Source organism: Cariama cristata, unplaced genomic scaffold, assembly GCF_000690535.1.
Source record: "Cariama cristata isolate BGI_N322 unplaced genomic scaffold, ASM69053v1 scaffold1741, whole genome shotgun sequence".
NCBI lineage: Eukaryota > Metazoa > Chordata > Aves > Cariamiformes > Cariamidae > Cariama > Cariama cristata.
In genome coordinates this window covers 4,543-25,756 of record NW_009600787.1, presented here as the reverse complement: position 1 = coordinate 25,756, position 21,214 = coordinate 4,543, and the positions used below count along the sequence as shown (strand labels likewise).

General features: G+C 39.0%; 1 protein-coding gene across 1 annotated transcript; it reads left to right on the top strand.

Moving 5' to 3' along the window:
• The first annotated feature begins 447 nt into the window (after nucleotides 1–447).
• EIF2AK2 (eukaryotic translation initiation factor 2-alpha kinase 2) lies at nucleotides 448–19,715 on the top strand. Its single transcript, XM_009710143.1, has 15 exons — nucleotides 448–551; nucleotides 5,179–5,293; nucleotides 6,475–6,644; nucleotides 7,443–7,569; nucleotides 9,216–9,292; nucleotides 10,221–10,317; nucleotides 10,779–10,813; nucleotides 10,978–11,112; nucleotides 11,607–11,726; nucleotides 13,015–13,122; nucleotides 14,771–14,963; nucleotides 17,118–17,243; nucleotides 17,815–17,910; nucleotides 19,452–19,514; nucleotides 19,596–19,715. Exons 1-15 carry the CDS (start codon nucleotides 448–450, stop codon nucleotides 19,713–19,715), a joined length of 1,686 nt encoding a protein of 561 aa, XP_009708445.1.
• The last annotated feature ends 1,499 nt before the right edge of the window (nucleotides 19,716–21,214 follow it).

The following is a 21,214-nucleotide window of genomic DNA, read 5'->3' as shown; positions in this document are numbered from 1 at the left end:
TCGCCGGTACGTGTCGCTCCGCCCGGCGGCCGGCGCCGCTCGGAGGGATGTATTGCAGTGCCGCTTGGGTCCGCTGGGAAGGAATCGATCCGGATTCTGGCTGGAGAAACGTTACTGATTTCTTTCTTATTCCCCCTCTTCCAGGATTCCGTGAATGATTCAGCTTTTTCTTGTCAAGAAATCTGCTAAGAAATCTCCTCTAATGACTAAATTCTCTGCTGTGCTTTCTAAAACTGTTAGTCCAAGCAATGAGTCATCAAAAAAGTTGCAGATCAGCACCTTGAATTAGAAATTAGAATGAGTTTTCTGTAAACTTTATATTACTGGCACCAGTTTTCAATTTTATATCACAGCCGTCAGGATTAGGGCCTGTCTCTATGCTACGTCTGGAGACACAGACCTATCTTTGAATGTTGCTTTGCAGAACCTTTTTGAGATTGTGTCAAAATGGAACGGGAATATATGGAGAAGGTCAACAACTACTGTCAGAAGCAGAAACTTAAACTGGTTTATGCGGAAATCGGGAAGACCGGCCCATCTCATGATCCTGAGTAAGTTCATTATGCATGTCAATAAACATCAGGACTCTTCCTGCAATGAACGAACTGGGTAAAGCTTGCAGTCATAAAAGTTAATTTGCTGAAAGTGTGTATGTGGCAGTAGAGCTGGTTGAAACCATAAATTGAGTGGTAGGTGGGTGGGGAGGGTGTCATGTGATAGGGTCTGAGAGAAAACATTTCAGATTTAATGGCCCTTTTCTGGAAAGCAACAGCAACGCACATGTTACTGGTAACTATACTGTAAGTATGTTACGCATCTGCCGTGAAATCTCGCAGGAAATGAGGTGGGTTGCAGCAAGTATTTCAGTTTATGATCTATGCGAACTTAAGTGCTTTGATTTTTTTTTTTATTTAATTTTACAAAGCATGGAAATGATTTGTGATTTATGTTGTCAATTTCTAACCATAAAGGTTGGGTGTATATTAATTGATTGGGTGCCAACACGTTTTGTGTGTAGCTAATTTTTGAACACCTGTTACAAGAGAAGGCTCTTTTGATTAAGCTGTTCTGCTTTTACTTTTAGATACAATTACAGGTGATGGAATATGTTTTATTTTTTAGCACAAATATGGTGGTTTGCTACTTTAGTTTCCCTGCCAGAGATCATAGATACTCAAGATCTATGATGCTTCCATGTGTGATTTTTATTTTTATTATTTTTGCTAGTTTGCATGAAGACAAGCGTTATGTTAATGTTTAGTATGTTTCTTTCAATGTCTTCCATGTTGCCAGCCAGCACTGATCTGTGCTGAACTTATTTTTAGACCATAGTCCCAGAATAAGTTAATAAGTATTATCTGGGACTCAAATGTTAATCAGTTATCTTAATTTTTTCCCCATGTGGCTCGTGTAATTCAAAAAAGTAGCCCCTGTTGCAGTAATGGCCACAGCTGTGGTCACGCATGTCATAACCTGACTACCCTGAGGGGTTACGTGTTGGTGAAGGTTCGGACTGCTGAGGAGGCAGGTCTGGTTTGTCTTCCGATGAAACCTCGGTACAATACCCACGTCCCTCCTCGGCCACCTTACTTCTGCCCAACTGTTTATAGTAGGTATATGTACAATGCCAAACCAATGTCCTCAGAATAATGTTTGAAAATAGGAGATAAAAGAAAAGTACCCACAGGGTTCCAGTAGGAAGAGAATTAAACCAGTCAAACATCAGGATTTCCAATATATGTACGTTTTATTTAGTATCTAAATATTCACTAATAGCCACTATATTAGATCCAACTTTATTCAGATAGTCATGGATAAAAGTATATAAAAATAGTAACGAGAATGATAATGATACAGAGAACACTTACGGTTACAATTAAGGCAACTGGCAGCATCCTACGGTCAAGCGCCCTTGGCTGGGAGGATGTCACCGTGCTAGTGAGATCCTCAGCTTAGCTCTGTCCTACGCACCATTACTTTGCAGCAGTGATCCGAAATCAAACCACAGGCCAAGTGCTTTTCCAGCTAGGCTTAGCTGGAAAAAAAGCGCACCTGGTCCATGGCATGTACTCGTGGATTTTGTCAGCGATGTTTGCATGGTTTTGCAGTCTGCAGGCCAGTGTGCGTCCTGGGGGTGCACACCACCCGGCCTAGAGCTGCTAAGAGAGGGAACGAGGCGGGGGTCGGTCACCACAGCACAGCTACATCTGCATGCCTCGAAAGTGATAGTATGGGACTAACAGAATTTACGCACATTTAAAATTTCCTCATTTATCCCATTTATTGCACTTTTTAAATTTTTTTTTTTTTCTGTGTGCTCTGCTACATTCACAAATGTAATTCAACCCCTTCTCCTGTATCTGTAAGCGATGTGAGGTGTGACAGTGGTATCTGGGAAAATCCTGGATAACTTGGGCTGTTCCAAGGACTACAATGTACAGTGTCCGGCTATGGCGATGAGTGCTGTAAACCTCTTTCGGTGCCCTGGTGGTGCTCTTTCCCAGTGCTCTGCCTGCTGATGGGATGCATTGGCCACTGCTGGTCCTGAGCTCGCTCCCGAACTCTTCTGTGCTGTGTCCCGTCTCCTAAGTCGTCCTGCAGTTGTCTGAGGCATGCCACAGAGACACCTCCTGTCATCTCCTCCCATCCTAGCCTGGTTTTGGTGCTGGATCTGCAATATCTGGCAGAGTCAGTGCTGAGTGCAATGTAAAAAAGGTTGAGAGAGCCCAGCTTGGCTCAGTCCTGAGCGGCTGCGAGCTTTCTTGGGCTGGGAACACAGTGTGTGGACAACGAGGCCAGTCCTGCCTAAACCTGTCAAGTGTGGGCAGTGCTTATTAACTTGGGGTCCATGGTGGATAAGCGCACATTTGGGACCAACTCCTGTAACACTCATTCAGGTAATCCTCAGCTCAGATAATTAACTCATGAGTCATTGAGACCGAGACTGCAGATTTCCTCAGGATGCTGAAATAAAATGGTGAATTTTGGATGCAAAGTCATAGCTGAATGTGTGTAGTATTCAGCACTTAGATATGGGTTGGCTAACAAACCCTTTCACAAAGAACTATCTTTCCTTCATGCTTAATATTTTTTTTTTTTTTGGTATGCTATTTCCTATGTGTAGAGTATGTGATACACTCTGGTGTGCCTTGTCCTACTGTTTACCTCCTTAAGATCTCTTGTTAAGGCTTGCTTACACAATGACTGCAAGCAGTGTTCTGCATCTCCATTGTTTTCCACCCAAACATTTCATTAAAGGGAAGTGGAGAGTGAAGTTGGACTAATGAAAAAAAAAAGTGAATTCCTGAAGCCATTCCACTAATTGAGATGAATTGTCCCACAGAGAAACTCACGGTGTTATACCTAGACTGTTTCTTTGTGTGATCTGTCTTGGTGACCGTGAGCTTGTGTATCTGTATGCTATGCTGCAATCTGAAGTGTAGACCTACCCCGAGGTTATAATTAACGGTCACTTTAACTTGATTCAAGTCTGTGCTGCTGCCAAAAGCAGAAATGTAGTTGGTTTTGCCTCTGTTGCCTTTTGTGCAAAAGCAGTAGCAGAAACATTAGGGATTTTGCAGCTGCAGGACAAGTTGGATCTGGCTGATTTAGCTGAAAACCAACCATTCGTTATTGTGTCGCTGTGAGAGGTTGACCGTGGGTGGCAGCGAACCCCCCATCCAGCCGCTCATTCACTTCCCCGCAGTGGGACAGGGGAGAGAATCGGGAGGGTGAAAGAGAGAAAAACTTGTGGATTGAGATGAAGACAGTTTAATAAGTGAAGCAAAGCTGTACGTGCAACTGAAGCAAAGTACTGTGAGGAATTCACTCACTACTTCCCATCAGCAGGCAGGTGTTCAGCCATTTCCAGGAAAGCGGGGCTTCGTCATGCGTAACGATTACTTGGGAAGACAAACATTATAAACCCAAAGTTCCCCTCTTCCTCCTTCTTCCCCCAGCTTTTATTGCTGAGTGCGATGCCATGTGGCATGGAATATCCCTCTGGCCAGCTGCCTTGGTTGTGTCCCTTCCCAATTTAGAATCATAGAATCATTTAGATTGGAAAGGATCTTTAAGATCATTGAGTCCAACCACAAACCTAGCACGGCCAAGCCCACCCCTAAAAACCATGTCTAAGCACCACATCTACACGTCTTTTAAATGCCCCCAGGGATGGTGACTCCACCACTTCCCTGGGCAGCCTGTTCCAGTGCTTGACAGCTCTTTCAGTGAAGAAATTCTTCCTAATGTCCAATCTAAACCTCCCCTGGCACATCTTGAGGCCATTTCCTCTCATCCTGTTGCTGGTTATTTGGGATAAGAGACTGACAACTTCTCACGCACCCCCGCAGCCTACTTGTTGGGTTTTGGGAAAAAGAAAAGGCTTTGACGCTGTGCAAACGCTGCTTAGCAATAGGTAATACGTTGTTGTGTTACCAATGCTGCTTTCGTTCCAAATCCACACCATAGCACCGTACCAGCTGCTGTAAAGCAAATTAAGTCCATCCTAGCCAAACCCGGTACAGTCAGCCCTGAGCTGCATCGGGTCCCTGTTCTGGCTCGCAGAGCTGCTGTATGGCAAACGGCGTGTGCGTGGTTGTGCAACGGAACGGGAAGGGCTCCGTGGTTGAGTGTGGAAGGGCGGGACTAGGGTTTTTTGTTTGTTTTTTGGGACTGCTTTTGAATTCATGTCTCATGAAGCACCAGGCACATTTTTTCGCACTTACTAAATAGTGTGTGTAGCAGCGTATCAAAGGTGAGTGTAGTGTCACGTCTGGATCCATGGAAGCAAGGTTAGCTAATCCTTCCTCTCCATATAGCTTTGCAGTGCGGAGATGGGTCCTGGTGTTAGGGCTTCACAACCGTGCCTGTAAAAATGCTGACCTTGTGCGTTCTTTTGCTTTTAGAAATTAAAATAATTTTACTTTTAAAAAGCAGTAAAGCATTTAAAAGTACTGTTAGAACTATTAAAGTACATGCATTTGTGACTAGAGAGGAAACATTAAAAAAAATATTTCTATGGAAGAATTATAATAATCAGGAATGAATACTTAAATACCTCCACAGTTAACTTGTAGTGCTTTGTTGGTAATAAAAAAGAAGTTGAGTCTGAGGAGTTTATTAAGTATATATGAGACAAAATGTAACAATGTTTTTAAAAAGTTTCTTTCCTTGCAGGTTTACAGTTGTGGTTAAAATAGACGATGTAGAATATGGTATGGGCACTGGTAAAAATAAGAAGGAAGCAAAAGCAGTAGCAGCAAAAAAAACCTGGGAAATGATTGACAAACAGGTGAGTGAACTGGAGGATTTATTTTTTTTTTTTTTTTGGCTAGTAAATGTTGAAGATGAATCTCTAAAAGTAGCCAATAAAATAGCGTTGTTTAATTTGGAAGAGTTTCTAATTATTTATGTAAGTTGTCTTTGTTCTGTCTTATTCAGTGCTTTTCTGTTTTTTGCCACTGAACTATTTTTCTTATTGTTCTCCTACAGGGTTGGTATGCAATATTGCGAGTGTTTCCTCCTCTGCTGTTATAGGAGGATGAGGAAATGTATTTGCCTTTGTTAAGCTGCCTTGGTATATCCAGAGTGGGCAGTGTTCCTTTTTCATCCTGAGAACTGTTCAGTAATTTGGTATCTTCAAAACATTTGCAGGGCATTGTTCGGTGTGTCTGTTGCCACTTTGCTCATAAAATTGCTTACTTTCACTTGATCTGAGGCATCTCTGTTTCCTTGTCATTATATTCTTTATGGTATAGCTGATTCTATTCTTTTTATCCTTTCCTGATTTAGTTTAGGTTTGAATTTGCTCCTCAATTTTCTGCCATGTGTTTTGTGGTAGCCATTCTTTATTTTTCTTTTTGATTCTGAATGCTTCTTAGCACCTTTTGAGTGAAATCTTTCCTTACCTGTTTCCATATGCTTTTTATTGTGTCACCATCATTACTTTAACACAATTGTTGCATGTTTGCTAATATGTTATTAATGCTGCCTAATCATGAGACAGCTGAAAAGTCCTGCTTTCCGCTCTGGTTCATGCACAGGAGCATTTGTGGCCGTTGCTAATGGCAGCATCACCAGCATCCTGCTGCCATCCCTTTTCTTGGCTGTGGCTCGGCTGTGAGAAAATTCAGAAGGCAGCATTTGCTTTTTTTTTTTTTTTAGGAGACATTTCACAGCTCCGTTCCCTGTCTTTTCCTAAAAAAGGTGGGAGGAGACATGGTGATAGGTTGTTAAAGACATTGGTGCAATACTTGGAAAATGGGATTTACATTTCTCTGGATATTCAAAGTGAATAATTCTGGGTTGGGATGGCTGTCCTTTGCCACAAGGGACTCCACTAATGCAAACTTTGGATTTCTTAAGAATATTTTGAAATGCTGACAAACCTTGCAGCTATATTAGATCTTGTGCAGTGTTTATCTTATTTATTAAGCTTAAGTTTTAAAGTTACCTATTTTGTTTGCTTTATAGCCAGAGACTCCGTCAAATATGCAAGCTGCAGAATTAATGACAGCTCAAGTGAACTTATCAGCTGTACAGCCCAGCGACTATGTCAGCCTACTAAATATGTATTCACAAAGGACGTTGCAAATAGTTGATTATCCTGACAAAAAACGTACTGGAGATGCCCACGCTCCTGTGTAAGATGTACTTTGTCTTCGTACTTGCTTTTAATACCTCTTTGTGTTTACTAACACTACCATTAGTTACCCTGAGTAGTGTCAGATCAGTCTTTGGAAATACAGTAACAATTTGGAGGCAGTCTGAAGAGGATCCAGGGGAAGTCCGTTAAGGTGGTTTGGGAGTTGGAGGATATGGCATAGGAGGAGAGGTTAAGAGGACTGAGTTTGTTTAGCTGGGAGAAGAGATGCCATGATGATAAAACGGTAGTTGGTGTTGACAAATTGTCAGTTACCCTGGTTGTAGCTCTGGCACCTTTGTGGACTGCTCGGCTTGTATTTTGGAGACCCCTGGGAACCAAGTGCCAAGGAGAGCCTGTTTGTGTCTCCTTCTGTATGTATCGCAGTCAGTGAGTTGTAGAAACGTTTCAGTTAATGGCAGCTGAGGGATGATAAAGAATATCTACATATTTTAACAATATCTGCTGGAAAATTCTTCTCTTCCCCTGCAAAATCAGCCATTTTAAAACCTAAACTGCAGATAATTTGTGTTTGTGGGTGCATATGATATGATGCTTTCAGGAGTTCAACCTTAAAGAATGCTAAATATTCACTCTCTGAAAATCAGTTATATTGAAGGCATGTCGAATTAGTTATCTGCCATTATTAATTAGATTAAATGTATATTAGAAATACTGTCCTGAAGATGTGTATTTCAGATTTCCATTCTATAATGTCAATTGACTGTAGTGTTTAAAGTCATTAAATTAAGACTTATCCTATGGGACATAAGACTTTATTCCCTTTTGTATTTTACAGGTTTTCTTGTAGCTGTACAATTAGTGGTTTTGTGTATGGAACTGGCACTGGGACTTCTCTGGCTGCTGCAAAACAAGCTGCTGCAAAACAAGCGTTTGAGAATCTAAATGAGCAAGGCGCTCTAACAGTATGTGCTATATTTAGCCTTAAAGCAGAAGTTTAATTCTTGTATCTTTAATCTTTGAACAAATTTTCTCATTGTATTTAAAAACATATTCCATGGATTCCACTGAAGAGGGGAACAATCCGTATTCTGGTGGGTTGGTTGTGCTACAGGATTTTGTTGGTAACATTCACGTTGTGTTTCTATATTCAATTGCTGGATTAAAAAAAAACCAACCTCACAGTGGATATCTCTGTGTATTTCAGAATATGGTCTGATACGTTGTCATTCAAGGATGCATATGTATTAAACTCTGAATCCTGACTACTCCAGTATACTGGTTGTCTCCTGTGTGAAGCGTTGTCCAGCTGGCTGGCTATGAACATAAATCTCTTACTGCCTTCAGTTGGATCAAAAATCTGCTGTGAAATAAGAGAAAGGCAAAAGCAGGAGTAAGAATCGACAGGACTCGCCTTCTGTAGTGTTCCAGGGCAGAGTCCAGTGAAGCAATGGCTAACACCATCCTCTGGAGAGCAGAGCTGTTGTCTTCATGTTGGCGATCGTATTTCCATACGTGCAAAAAATTATCAGAATTCTAATAGTGATCCAAAGCCACTTCTGAAATGCACAGAACAGGTCATATGAACTAACACAGATGAAGTGTAGTTTAAAGGGAAGGAAGGCAGTACAGGGGAGGCAAGAAATCTTTTTTAAGTACTTTTTTCATTATTTGGGTGTTTACTGTGAATTTTAAATGCTTCTTTTATTGTTGTTTTTAAGAGAACCATGTAATTAATGGCCTATTATAGCTCTAGGATCCTTCCTTAGTTTTTTCCTGTGTTACAAACTCATAGGTCTTTGCATTTTCATCAAAGTCTGAAATTTACTACCTCAAGCAGAACCTCTGTAGCAGTTATTCTAAATTTGGGGTGAGATGGCTTGATTTGGTTTTATTTTTCATTAATTCCCAGGCACATCTGTGTAACAAACAAAGTGTAACTAGCAAAAGTAGTAAAGGCCCAGTACTCCTGAATTAAAAAAATTGGGTTTTGTTTGAAACATAAACCCTTACTTTTTTTACTTTTTGTCAGGTTATGGTCTGTAATAATTGTAGGTGTTGCTTTTAATGTTACATTTTTTGCTCTTAGGACATGGAAGGGGGAAAAAAAAGGGGAAGAACCTCTACCAAGTATTGAGGATTAATTTTTTTTCTTAGTCAACCCCAATTCAGTAATCCAGGTTTTGCAGGGTTTTCACACTGAAGACATTGAATGTCATTTTGTAGAGACTCAAATTTTCAGTCCAGCCGATTACATATACCAAAGCCTACGTGTACCTCGTTTTCCACGCAGGCAAGTGCATATGCAGTAAACAATGAAAAAAATTGCTTTTAATAACTGTTACTGTTAGCCTGATTTTTAAGAGATCCCAGACTCGACTTCTGCAAATGTGTGTATATAGTCTCAATACGAGTGGGAAACCGCTCAGTGGGACAGGGCCCTGTGTTTCACTCCTCTGGCTGGCAGCGAGGCAGATGCCGTTCCGTGCAGTTAACAACTTCCACTTAGGACCTTGTAATCTTCCTTCCCCCCTCTTTGAATGGCATCTTTTGCACTAGGGATTTTTTTTCACGTGATTTTGTTAACCGTTCTTGTTTTTTCTTTTCTCAGATGGGAAGTGAAAAATTTAACAGCAATTCTACATTTAGCGAATATAGTAATGCCTCTCAAGTGCCAACTGAGTCTGACTCGAAGTAAGTTGGGTTCACTGATAATGTGATAACAAGATGTAGTTACTAATCCTGGAGGGTCACGTGATCTAGTTCTAAATAAAATCTGTCAGAGTTTCTTTATTGCAGTATAAAGCCATTTAATTTGAGCTTATATTTCTTAGGCTTCAAAGCAAAATTTGTTGTACTGGTGTGATTTTATTTGAGTCCTTATGGGTTAGCTTATAATAATTTTAAAGCTTTCTGATATATTTAGATTTTGCCATGAGTAGTTCTTTCAGAAGCATTTTTACTGTGATGTAAATGGAATAACCTTTCAGTAGCTTTTTTAACACTTGTTTTCCTATTGTGCCACTCTTGTGAACTCAGTGTAATTCAATTTTGGTACGTGCCTGTGCTCCACGTTCTGCTTTCTTCTCTGTTATTTTTTTCCTTTTTCATTCTCCATAAATCTTCATTTCCACCAAAGGGAAAATTTGCTTAGCGAAAGAAAATGAGCGTGCCTGAAGTTTCATTTGTGATTTGGGAACCCTCGGTCAAGCCTTTTGGGTCCAGCAGTTAACTTGACTGTAGTGCTGCTGCCACTTCTTTTACATTCTTTGTGCGATGGTAAAGCAAGCTGATACGTACAATGCTAGAGGTGGCTGCACTGCCTTGAAATAAACATCTGTATGTAACCTATGTAATTAAAGGATATAATAGCATATATATCATGTAGATATCTAGATATCACGATATCGTATCATAGAAATAGAGGAGTATATTACAAAATGTTATTGTTTCATTAGCTTTCCAGCATAAAGTTTTGTAGTTTAAATCAGTCATGATTGTTAATGCTTTTTCAGGTTTTGCTTTTAAAAACTATGTATTTTTTATGCTTCTTTTTTTCTTGTGGCAATGATTTTATTTATGATCGTGTTACTTTCACCTAAAACTAATTATTATTTTTCAATAACAGCAGTATTTGCTTTGAAGACTCCGATGCAAAGTTGGCAGAAAAAATGAAAGACGTGGCAGTATGTGCAAAGCCTTCACCTCCTCAGGTATAGTATGAATATGGTCTTCCTCATAATTACATTTAGACCCTGAACAGAGCAAGCTTCTTGTCACGAGTGTAGCATCAGTTTGTTCCTTCAGCCACTAAGCACTAGAAAACACAGGTGCATTTTTCCTAAGAATATTCAGTGCTTTCTCACTGTTAACCAGTAGTCTTCTGTTCTGTGGACCCAGTTTATGTACTGTTGACCAAATGGGCAGTACTCCCAAGAAAGGGGATCAAACTAAGCTCGCATTTTTCTGTGGGAAGAATGATGTTATCACACATAGCATATGTGAAAAATTTTAAGCTAAGATACACCTTCATTCTTACTACTTTGTTTATATAAGGTATGAACACATTTATAGACAATTCCTAGATACATTCTCAGACACATTTTAAACTAAGTATAGTGAAAATATTCAGGATATCTCAGTTACTTTTTTTTTTTTTCTCATTTTCGTGTAGCAAGATGCACAAAGTTCTGCTCTGAAATTCAAAAGGTATGTGTTTATTTATAGGTTGCTATCTCTATAAACTGTGTTGCAAACCACTTTAGTGCTTCTATATCTAGCAAAGAAATGCCACTATTGGGAGGTACGTTTCTTTTCTCGTCACATATTAGAAAAATGGCTCACTCTAAGTTTTGCTTTTATCCTTGTTAAAGAAAACTGGCAGTTAATTTTGATAATGCAAGAAAAAAGGAAGAGAAAAGAAAGATGTCAGATTCAGATGAAAGTTTGTCAGATTTGGACATAAACACCAGTGATGAGAATCGAAGTCCATACACTGAGAATAAAAGGTAAGAAGGTTGGGGTCTTTTTGTGGGTTTTTTTTTGATTGGTTTTTTGTTTGGTTGGTTGGGGTTTTTTTTGTTTTTTTTTTTTGTTTTTAAGAAGATTTGTATGGCAATTACAGTATGTCGTGGTCTAGATTTGTTTGTTTATAATAGAATGTGGGAAAATACTGCTGTAAAAAATAACTTTCAAAGAAAATTGGTATTTAAGATACTATTTTTTTTTTTAAATTTCAAATATAGTATAGCAACTGACATGCAGTGATATTTAATCCTTACAACCAAAAGTCATTTGTGTGCACATGCGAGGGTAATTACTCTACATGCTTTCAAGGGTCAGTTTCCCTTGTTATTTTTAAATCTTCAAGACTATGATTTAGACCTGTACAGCTGTGAATGATCCCTGTAGAATGATATTACAGCAGATGTATTAGATCCATCAGGATCATTTTTATGTCTTGTAAATTTAATGTTAAGTATATTTAATTTTTTTTTTTAAGATTTCTTGAGAATTTTAAAAATATAGAGCCTATTGGTGAAGGTGGTTTTGGGAATGTTTTCAAAGCAACAGCAGAACTTGATGAGAGAACCTATGCAGTCAAACGAGTTCGCCTCACAAAGTACGTACTGTATATTTACTTCTGTTCTTTATTTTAGGACAATGTTAAACAAGACTTCAGTACTTTGTTTTGTCTCTTTAATAATCCTAGGAGCATTTAAGCAATTTTCATTATTAATTGTCCACTCTTTCTGGTAAATGGTTTTCTTTACTGCTAAGTGAAGCTGAAAATGGCATGCAACTTTGCTAATTTTTGCATGCGCTGGAATAATTTCAGATGCAGTTGTAAAAAAGTAGATTTCTTAAGTTCTTCTTTCCCTGAACACACTAGTGCTCTGGTTATTAATATTGCAAAATGTGTTTGAAGAAAACTTGCTGATTAATAAAACATTGAAAGCAGCACTGTTGTTTTTGACAGGTTACATGGAGAATTTACATATCAGTAATGCATAACAACTATAATTAGGGAAAACAGAGAAAAATGAAAGTAATACATTTTGTGGTTTGTAATTGGAAAACGCTTTATATATGACCCATGTAGTCATCATTCTCACACCGTGTTACTTGTCCTTTATAAATCTCAATAGAGAATGATGATCTTAATGTTTCTTTTAAAAGTAACTTTCTGTTACCAGTACCTAGCGGAGTATTTTATCAGCAGACGAAAAACCTGAATTTCTTCTAGGTAGTCTATTCAAAAAGTTTCACGTTGTTGGAGATACTTGTCCCCTACATTGTATAACTGCCCTTCGAATTCTTGTGTTCTTCACAAATATGTTATTTTCATTTGTATTGCAATCCTGAGAACTATACTGAAAACATTCCACTGATTCTTCAAATAAAGACTGCTGGTCTGCTGATGGGTTTGAACTTACTTCACTAGACAATGTTACAACAACAAGTGCAGGCCAAATTTAGTAATAGTTCTTCCTGAGTATTTACACTGACTTCTGTATATGTAAACAAACTTCACAGAGGTGAAAACAAAACATGGGTGTTTGCTGTATTGTGTTTGGCTACCTAATGTAATTCTGCATTGCAACTCTCTGCTTTTTTCAGCTTTTTTTTGAGTGGGGCTTTAATTTCTAATATAGTTAAAACATTTTTGCACTTTGAATAACTGAGCAGATGAAAGGAAACCCACAGAATTCGTAACTACAATTTTGAACTTGTATGAAGGAGAATATTATGTTCTTTTTCTCAATTAATGTAACAGTATCTGTATACAGTATACATGTATACATGATACTTGATATCATGTCTTTTACTTAACTTAGTATTAATTTTTTATAAGGAAATGTTTTTGGTTTTGTTTTGTTTTTTTTTTCCCTTCTCCCCCCTCCTAATAGGAATGTAAAGCGTGAAGTAAAAGAACTTGCAAGACTTGACCACGAAAACATAGTGCGGTATTATTGTAGCTGGAAAGGGTACGACTATGTAACTTCTCCAGACTCAAGGTAACTACAAGATAGTAGTTTGCACTCGCAGACTTGTTTGCCATAGTGAAGTTTGTGTTATAAAAAGAAAGGCTGATGATTGGTTATAAATCATTATACAAACACAAATGCATACACATACTTACATATTAGCTGTTAGGAAAAAAGGCACAGTACTTTTCAGCAGCAGGCTGTATATAATTAAGTAGATTGATAGCTTCTTTTCCTTGATGAGTAAGATACATTATGTAATTTAATCTTTATCCTCTCCTCAGAACTTGCTGAATCTACAGAAGAGTGTAAGAATGCTGAACTCAAAATTTGAGGCTAGAATTAACAAGAGAAGCTAAAAAACCAGCAGCTGGGTGCCAAATTCCTGATCAGAAGTTTCCTTTTTTTAATAAGTACTGGTCAGCCAGTAGCTCTCATAGACTTATTATTTCTCTAAGTTAGCATTTTAACCACGATGCCTGAAACATTTTGGCTATTAAGAACAGATACAAAATGAAATTCTCTTTCATTTAGAGGTAGTCTTTCAACACTAAGATTTCTGGGAAGACAGTGGTGAGAGTTTTACACTTAAGTTAGATTATTAACTTTTCAAAGCTTCTGTGGTAAGCTTTTTTCACTAGCTGTAAATTCATACCCTTCAGATAGGTTGCCACACTTACGTAGAGCCATAGAATATTAATGGATTCAAAATTATAGTTGGCATGATATCTGTCCAGTGTGCTCAGTAAATGAGGAATAAAATGCGGGGGAAAAAAGCCTCGTGTCAAAACCCAGCCATTAATGTGCTGGAGTCCCAATATCACTTATGCATTTCATATTGAAAATGAGTAAAAGACAGAATAAAAGTCCTCAAAGCTGAGGTGCCAGCCTGGAATTCCACTTAGTGCCCTGACCTCAAGGCTACAGAGAGTCCCGAGCCACTTAATGCTTGTTCTTTCCGTGCCTGAGGTGGCTTTATTCCAGGGCACTCAGATCACACCGTGCAAGTAGGAAAAAGCGGTGCCTCCTCAGCTTCCCCCTCACCATTTCCAGCCTCAGCCTATCCTGTGGGCTCTGGAAAGTGTGAGGCTGTCGGGTGGGTGAATATATTTCAGCTGGATTTCCAGCTCTCAGAAGGGTTTCTGTAACTTGCAGACTGATATCAAAGGTGGTCACCACACTACCTTCTTGAAGGGCCAGAGTTTGGAAGAATGTGATCATTCTGGGTAGGAGAGGAAGGCTAATGCTGTGTTTGTTGAGCAGAAATACCTGTCAGGGACTTGCAGCAGTTTCTAGAGGGCAGGATGGGAATCAAGGACAGTGCTGTTTCTTCCTGTATAGGACATGCCTCTAGATATGAAGGGAGCAGAATTTGGGCACTCAGAAAATTTTCAGTGTGAACAACGAAGCAAGCAAAACATTAGGAATATTCCAGGGGTATGCAGCAGCTGAGCAGGGATTCTTTGGTTTGCAGTTGTATTTATTTGAATCTAGTACAAATTGGTCTAGGATCTTTTTTTAAAATCAAGAGACTTCCAGATTTTGTTTTGGAGAACTCCAAAAATAATAATAATTAACAAAAAGATTTTTTTAAAGAAGAGGAACCTGAGAATCGTTGATGGCTTGGGAGGAGTTGTATCTTGCCAATTTCAATATGGTATATAATTTTTTTTTGCAGGCAGAGGTCAGACAAAAAAGTTCCATGTCTTTTCATCCAAATGGAATTATGTGAACAAGGGCCATTGGAAAACTGGGTTGAAAAGAACAGACGGCACCAAAAGTATCATGAGATGGCACAGAACAAATTTTTACAAATACTGAAAGGAGTGGAATATATTCATTCTGAAGGGTTAATTCATCGAGACCTCAAGGTAAATAGGATAGGTAATTAAAAAAAAATTAGATAAAAATAGTACTTATTGGAATTTCAGAAAATGTTAAATTGTTCTAGCCTTTGTTTAGTCTATTATGTACTCTAGTAGTGTGCCTCTTCTGATAGTGCTAGTGATTAATTTTTTTTCAGCAACTGGCTAGACTTCATCCTAAAATCAGAAGGTAGACCTGAGGATCTCAGAATGCAGTAGTTCAAAAAAATCAGTAGTCATCAGTTAACAGGCATTTTCAGGGTATTATGTTATGTTTTATATGTGTTACTGGGTCACAGGACGGCCTATTGGAAAAAGAAATACTAACTTGACTTGACAAAATAATTAAAAGAAAGGGAAAAGTTGAGTCTAGGAAGTTTGCTCTTGCCATATTGTAAAGGGATTGTTTTTCTATCCTAATACATGCTGTGTTTGATAACAACATACTCTAGTTGCTCTCTTATCACATATGCATACATGTATTTGAACGCTACTATTTTGGATAGAATTTCAGTCTCTACAAGGGCACAATCATAATATATGCAGATTATAAAGGACAAAGTTGCAAGCCCTCAGGGCTTCACATGCCAGCTATAATGTTGCTTACGGAGTTTTAAATCACTCACTTTGTGAAAAGGTCATCAGTGTGGTGGTGTTCCTAAAAACAGCTGTAGTGGGTCACATTAAATATTGATCTAGGATGCTGTTCTCCTCATACAGAGGCTAATTCCAAACAACTAGAGAGTATTAGAGCTGAGAGATGATACAGTGATGCTGTCCTTGATGCATACTCCCTTCCTCTCAAGACTTCCAGTAACCTGAAGTTTATGGACTTCTTGAGCCAGAGATTGAAATCTTTTGCATTTTTCATTCACAGTGTAGTTCCAGAACATCTTCACTGTCCGCTCATAGAATCTTGATATCTTCTAGAGCTTTGCTATCAGGCTTATTGTTACAGTGCTGGAATGAACCACAAATACACACTTCTTATTTTCCCTCAATGCCTGGGAAAAAAGAGGCCTCATAAGAGCCTTCTCCCCTCACCCATTAATTCTTAGTTCTTCCTATTCTACGTGCTTTGCATTTTCTTGCTCCTTTACTCCAACTTTATTTTCAGCTCAGCTCGATCTCCTACTTTTCCCTATTCCTATGAATCTGCTGCCCCAGTCCCTTATCCATGGCATCTGGCTGTAACCTGCCTCCAAGTCCTATTGCTAACTTGCCTGTCTGCATTTGAATTTAGGAACTTTTCTCCTCACTTTTGATCTGCTGTCAACTTAGGTGCTTGGCCATCTGAGATCTCCATGTCCTAGACTCAAAGCTGCAGGATAGGTTCAAGCTGAGATGAATCCCATTTGTGCCTGGTATGAACGGAGTCTTCAAATAGTGTAGCCAGGTATAGCTACTGTATTAAATGTGTGTGGATATGGTCAAACCTGAACAGAACAACTGCAGTGGGCATTCTTGACACAAAGATCTCTCTAAATATTAAGTCTCTCCTGGCCTTACAGTCCACTGGAGCTTCGAGTAAAAGATAGCATGAGGCTATTTGGTTTCGGTTTAGTAACATTCAAAAATGTAGTATTTTTATCTTCTTGAGGAAACGTCATCCAAGCATATACAATCCTATTTTTAGTTGCCTATGACTTTGTCGAATTTAAAAACAGGAAGTTCAATGGAAACTTAACAAGCGATGCTGTGAGATGCCCATAGTAAGCCCTCACTCTGCAATTGACTTAGTACAGATAATCCTGCTGTGCCTAGGAGAAACTACAATTTGAGTGGAATTCTATGTGAGCCTAAACGCTTTGCCCAAGCGTGTCAAATCCCAGGGCTAGGACTGAAGACTGTAAAGCACTTCTGGATATAAAAATGTTACATGCACAATGTATTTGAAGAGCATTAAAACATGGTATCGTTATGACTGAGCCAGTGGAAAAAAAGTTGCAGTTACTGCAGCATGTACTACTTTAAATGTAGTTTGTTTTTTTGAAAAGTAATTAAACTTTTTTCTGTTTCCCACCCCATCAGTTTCTTAATGCTAGTTTCTGTGAACAATTATCAGACTTTATGGGGAGTACTTCTGTGGCTGATTATGCTTGATGCTAAACCTTGGTCATATGGTGATTTTTTTTTTTTTTTTTTTAAAAATACATATAGCCTCAGAATATATTCATATCACATGAAGATAAAATAAAAATAGGCGACTTCGGTCTTGTGACTTCTGAGGCATATGGGACTCTGACTGAGAACAGAGGAACAAAATCATATATGGCACCAGAACAGGTAATTAACCTGCTATATGAGTCTCTCTGTAACTAGATTTTCTTTATAAACTCAGCATTGGATGTTCTCAATCCTAATTTCAGTACTAAACCAAGTGGCCTAAAGTCCCCTGGTATAACCGTGTATGAGGATAACTGTATTCTGGAGAAAGCCGCCTGCAAGCGTGGCGATTTTATTTTGCTGTGCTAACCTGCAGGGTCTGACACGGTGTGCTGTAAGGAATGCTCTTGCAAAACCAGGCTGCCAGCCATGTATTTCCATTTGAACTTAGGACCGCTGTTAACCCTGGCATTTGAGTCGTCCTATTTGTTCCATTATTTGTGACAGAGAGATATTGGCATGCCTTAGCTGTGTAGGGCTGTAGAAGTCTTAATTTCAGTGTGTTTAATGTGACATAACAGTCGCTATTTAACAGGTCTGTAGCAGAAAGGGTTAATGACTAATATGAAGATCAAGTAGGGTCAGTCCTGTAGCCTTGGGGTGGAACTTTGTACTGACTTCAAATTATGCTTTAAGAAGTGCTGTCCAGTTGGATTTGACGCCTATATTGTTCTTGTCCTAATCTTTGTAGTTCGGGGACAAATATGGAAAGGAAGTAGATATTTATGCACTGGGATTAATTTGGTTTGAAATTCTTTCGGCATTCACTGGTCACGAGAAAACTAAGGTACGTAATCTTTAAATTTAAAAAAAAAAAGTCTGTTATTGTTTTGCCTTGCTGCTGGTATCGCATGCTGATTGCATGCTAGAAGGAAGCTGTGCATCTAGAGTACTGGCTCTACTTACATTTTCTGCTTGATTCATTTCTGTAAGGCCCGCAAGTCCTCACACCTCAGGTGAAATGTAATAACTGAAGTAAAGAAATATTACTCATTTTATTTCACTTATGTCCTACTGACATATACATTAAAGCCTGAGCATGCTAAAGAATAATGTCTAGCAAAAAGATTTCGAGTTTCTGATAAATCTTTTTGTTTGATCAGAGTATTTGAAGGGAGTATTTTTCTAATTTTAGAAAATAAAAATTATGAATGGGAGAATTTCATTTCTGCCAGGCTCTTGTCTTCACTGCACAGTGGAGCAAAACCAAAGTTCCTATCAAGCCAAAACACTTGCAGTTTTCCAAAATGAAGCTTTAATTGAAAAAGATGTTGCTTCAAAAAGAAAACCAGTGTTACTTAAGCTTTTGTTTTAAAAGGTTTCTTTTATGTGTCTCTTGCTTTTTCTTGGTACTTTACACATTATTAGTGTAATGGCTCATATGCTGAAAGCTACATATTTGTAGGACAGCGATGTGGCTGCTGAGTATATTGCCTAAAGTAATTGTAAGATACATGTACATGACGCAGCAGCTCTTGAACACAGTTAGCTTTGTTCTTTTGCCAACATGAGAAAGCCATACCAATGTGTCTGCTCGACTCGCAGGTTCAACTTGGCTCTGTTTAGCTACCTTGTAGTATTTTCTGAGGCATCTTGTTCCTGCTCACAGCTGACTGTGCAAATGTGTCCACAGTCCCATGGTCTTTACAGTCAAATGGGCAAGACCAATTATTTAGTCTTGTTTCCTGAAAGCATAAAAAGCTTGTGTCCGTAGGCAGGTGGGGAAGTCATGTGGCTGGAAAGTCCTAGGAAGGTCTTCAGCTGCTCCATCAGCTTAGTTGTTACCCAGAAGCAGTTTCTGAAAGCATATAATTAGAAATCCTCTATATGTTAGTTGCTTTGAACTCCACGTAGCATTTTCTGCAGTGATACAGGAGTACCTATGTGGTACTGAACAAGGTAAAAGGGAGAGGAAGTACACCTGCTTGGCTTGCAAATAGTAACATCCAAAGTAGGAAATCTAGTTGTCTTGCTTTTTTTTTTTTTTTTTTTTTAATGTGGTAAAGAAGATATAAAGCCACTACTTTTAAATTAAGGAAAGAAGAATACTGGTTCTGAAATAGAGAGGATTGCTGAAACAAACACATCATTGTAGAGTGTGAAGGTTTTAAGCTTAAAAAGGGACAACCGTTGATGAAAAGACCGTAAAACCAAAACAAAGGACAACTAAATGGAAAACTCTTCACAGTTACTTTCTTTTTGAAGCCTGACCTTTTTCATAGATTTTTACTTTCCTAATTACTTTAGTAAATTATATGGGTCATAAAGTGAGATGCAAAATATAATCAATGAAAACATACTGAAACCGTTCTCTTTTATGAATTTTAGGTATGGTATGATGTTAGAGAAGGTCGACTTCCAGAGAGCTTCACCAACCAATTCCCAACACAGGTATAGGATTTTAATACATTATTTCAGTTAGCTTATTTACTCATAAAAAATAATTTACTGACATTTAATTGCTTTTTGCAGGCACCCATTATCAAAAAAATGCTTTCAAGAGACTCTTCAGCAAGATACTCTGCGTCTAAAATACTTCAGATTTTTAAGTCTGTTGATAAACACAACTCATTTAAAACTCATACTCAGTAAATGCCCTTTTAAAAGGCTTTCAGACTGTGTTTGAATCCAGAGTTTGCCGTCTGTTGAAACTGATGAAGTAACAGCAAGACTTAGGATGTCTTTTCTGTGGTGGTTCACCTTCCTGCCATTGAGGAGCTCGTCAGCCAAAAGGGTCCCATCACCATTCATGCCCATCAGCTGCAGACCATGACAGCGTGCTTCTGCAAGCAATCACTTCCAATTTTTACCTGAAAACACAGGTTGCGGATAAGCTGAACTATATTGTACAATAAGTACAGGAACCTAGTCTTTGTCTCCCAGAAGATTAAGTTGATGTGGTGCTAACTGGCCTGTGGCAAATCCCTGTATGCATGCTCTTCATGTGTGCTGCATCCATTATCAGTCGCATTTATCTACTGCTTTCCATGGAAGACGTGCTGTATTGTGGTATGTGACTCAAACCTTTCTGATCTGTTCAGTGATGTTTTTAATAATTGCTAGAATGCTTCCATTAATAGCGACACTAATTTTGGTAGAAAAGATACTGGGAAGAGGTGTGGGTTATTCTTCACTGAATTTCAGTTCTTTAAGGTGAACTTTCTTATCTCTACACACCTGTTGAACACCTAGCACCTTCAGTGCTCTAAAATTTAAAAATACCTACTTTTAAAGTAAGCATTCCTTGAGAATTTAAATGTTAAGCATTCAGCTTTTAGGAAATCTAGTTTAGCTTTATTGTAAAGTTGTTCTGAATCACAAATATAGAATCATAGAACGGTTTGGTTGGAATGGACCTTAAAGACCACCTCATTCCAACCCCCCTGCCCTGGGCAGGGACACCTGCCACCAGGTCATGTTGAGCTTCTCATCAACCAGCACCCCCAAGTCCTTCTCCTCAGGGCTGCTCTTGATCCATTCTCTGCCCAGCCTGTGTTTGTGCTTGGGATTGCCCTGACCCATGTGCAGGACCTTGCACTTGGCCCTGTTGAGCCTGATGAGTTTAACGTGGGCCCAGCTCTCAAGGCTGTCCAGGTCCCTCTGGATGGCATCCCTTCCCTCCAGCGTGTCAACCGCACCGCACAGCTTGGAGTTGTCGGCAAACTTGCTGGGGGTGTGCTGAATCCCATTGTCTATGTTGCTGCCAAAGTTGTTAAACAACGCCGGTCCCAATCTCAACCCTTGAGGAGCGCTGCCTGTCACCGGTCTCCACTTGGACATCAAGCCGTTGACCACAACTCTTTTGAGTGTGACCATCCAGCCAATTCCTTATCCACCAAGTGGTCCATATGTCAAATCCATGTCTTGCCACTTTAGAGACAAGGATGTTGTGCAGGAGTGTCAAATGCTTTGCACAAGTCCAGGTAGATGACGTCAGTTGCTCTTCCCTTATTCACTGATGCTGTAACCCTGTCATAGAAGGCCACCAAATATGTCAGGCGTGATTTGCCCTTAGCGAAGCCCTGTTGGCTGTCACCAGTCACCTCCTTATTTTACATGTGCCTTAGCCTAATTTCCAGGAGGATCGGCAG

Bases quoted from the DNA above. Each gene is read 5' to 3' on its own strand.
- EIF2AK2 (XM_009710143.1), top strand. From the start codon at position 448: ATGGAACGGGAATATATGGAGAAGGTCAACAACTACTGTCAGAAGCAG. The intron at 13,123-14,770 runs GTAACTACAAGA...TTTTTTTTGCAG, and splicing joins GTAACTTCTCCAGACTCAAG to GCAGAGGTCAGACAAAAAAG. The intron at 17,244-17,814 runs GTAATTAACCTG...TAATCTTTGTAG, and splicing joins CATATATGGCACCAGAACAG to TTCGGGGACAAATATGGAAA.